Source organism: Pundamilia nyererei, unplaced genomic scaffold (assembly GCF_000239375.1).
Source record: "Pundamilia nyererei isolate P.nyererei 1_Seehausen unplaced genomic scaffold, PunNye1.0 scaffold00065, whole genome shotgun sequence".
In the NCBI taxonomy this organism is placed as follows: domain Eukaryota; kingdom Metazoa; phylum Chordata; class Actinopteri; order Cichliformes; family Cichlidae; genus Pundamilia; species Pundamilia nyererei.
The window spans coordinates 123,227-125,051 of record NW_005187466.1 but is presented as its reverse complement, the minus strand read 5'-3'; the positions used below and the strand labels follow the sequence as shown (position 1 = coordinate 125,051).

Genomic DNA, 1,825 nt, shown 5'->3' with positions numbered 1-1,825 from the left:
TTTCTTTTCCAGTGTTAGAAAATATTTCTTTTCCAGTGTTAGAAAATATTTCTTTTCCAGTGTTAGAAAATATTTCTTTTCCAGTGTTAGAAAATCAGCACTGCTCAGTGTTAGCCATTGTTAATCTTCAAAACTGACTAGGTTACTTTTAAACATATAACACTGTCAAAAGTGTTAATTTAACACTCAACAGTGTTGTATTTAACACTCAGAGGAGTTGACCCATATAGACACTCTCCAGTGTTAATTTAACACTGGAGATTTTGCTGTGTGGGATTATGATACGAAGGGCACCTCGGTGTGAACCATATATATATATTTAATTTTGTGTAATATACTGGGATAATTATAATAAGAGCTATGTTGTTATATTTGTAACATATGGTATTATTTCATTTAGTAAGAACCGTAACAAAATAAACTATCTTGGAGCAACTGTGACCACATAATTTCCTCTGGGATTAAAGTATTCTGATTCTGGCTTTTGACCTGTGCCCTGATTACATGCCTGATGGTTTCAGACTAGAGAGAAAAGAGGCTAACGCTGTAATGATTTCCAAACATAAAGTTCTGGATCCTCACATCTGTTTTGAGTTCTGTTTTTAAAGTAACTGTTTTTGGAAACAGTTGCAAAAGGTACTGTGCTCAAGCTCCATAGAAGGCTGACTTTAAATTTATTTTATAATGTATGGAAAAATTGTCTTAGTTTTCTAATTTAAAAGAAATCATTAAATGCTGGCATCTCTTTATTTGCAGAGGTAACTGAAGAGATTTCTCGCGTTTGTATGGTGAAGATCGAACGTATGAACCCAGTATGTCCAAACCAAGCAGCTCAAGATGGCATCTCACCACCACTTCCCAGCGTTCTTGGCAAATCCACTCGAGAGCTGGTTACTCGGGTTACTGTAAAGCAGGAGAAGCCAGAAGAGGAAACGCATGGTTCCTCTTGCTGTTTGGATTCCTTTAAAGTGGAGGATTTTAGCCTGGAGAGTATATCTGGAGTCCAGTCCAAAATGTTGGAGGAGTGGAAACCAGAAGTGCAGGATATTCAGAGCCAAGATTCAAACTCTCAGCTGTCCAGCGATGGGCTCGATCAGGGTAAGAGCGAAAACTGCCACAAAGTATTCCCTCTGTTACAACAAATAAGGTTGAAATTAAGATCAGATTTGCAATATCTAACAATGACAAACTCACCTAAAGTGGAAAAGTCTTTGAAACTGCATTTACCTCGTGGGAGGGTAAAATGTTTGAGATTCAAGAGGGCTTAAAAAAACCCAGGCCTGTAAACACAGTTAACACATTGCAGAGCCTTCTCTCATGAATTGTTTAGTTTTACAAATGTACTGCACTGACATTTCCAATATTCAGATTTAGAAATGTGGAATCAACAAGAGTAAATAGACATTTTTTCCTTGTGATCAAGTTGCTGAAAGATCATCCAGGGAAAGTTTTGTCATTTTTGGAGCTGCAGGCCAGTCACATTTGCAGCTAGATTTGATCATTATGGGAAATTATTGTCTGTTTCCGTAATTACTATTAAAACTGGTAGATGGACTATATGCCAACTCACCATGTGCTATTTCACTGGGTGCAAAATGATTAGCTGTTCATTTTACTTAGCATTAACAAGCATTAAAGTTGTGCTTAAATTATATGTGTAAGTCCACTTACGATGTAATTAAAATAGTTTAATCTCAAATGAAGCAATTGTAATGCAAATTAGATGGTAAATGGTAAATGGCCTGTATTTATATAGCGCTTTACTAGTCCCTAAAGCGCTTTACATATCCAGTCATCCACCCATTCACACACAGGTGATGGCAAG

The 1,825-nt window shown here is 36.7% G+C and overlaps 1 protein-coding gene across 2 annotated transcripts in view; it reads left to right on the top strand.

Annotated features, from left to right (window-relative positions):
• The window catches only part of LOC102211218 (zinc finger and BTB domain-containing protein 49-like), a 6,333-nt gene that overhangs the window by 1,615 nt on the left and 2,893 nt on the right, over positions 1–1,825 (top strand). For both annotated transcript variants that reach the window (XM_013911503.1, XM_013911502.1), the window contains exon 2: positions 757–1,098. In XM_013911503.1, coding sequence (XP_013766957.1) covers positions 757–1,098 — 342 coding nt within the window. The remainder of the gene's footprint in view (positions 1–756; positions 1,099–1,825) is intronic.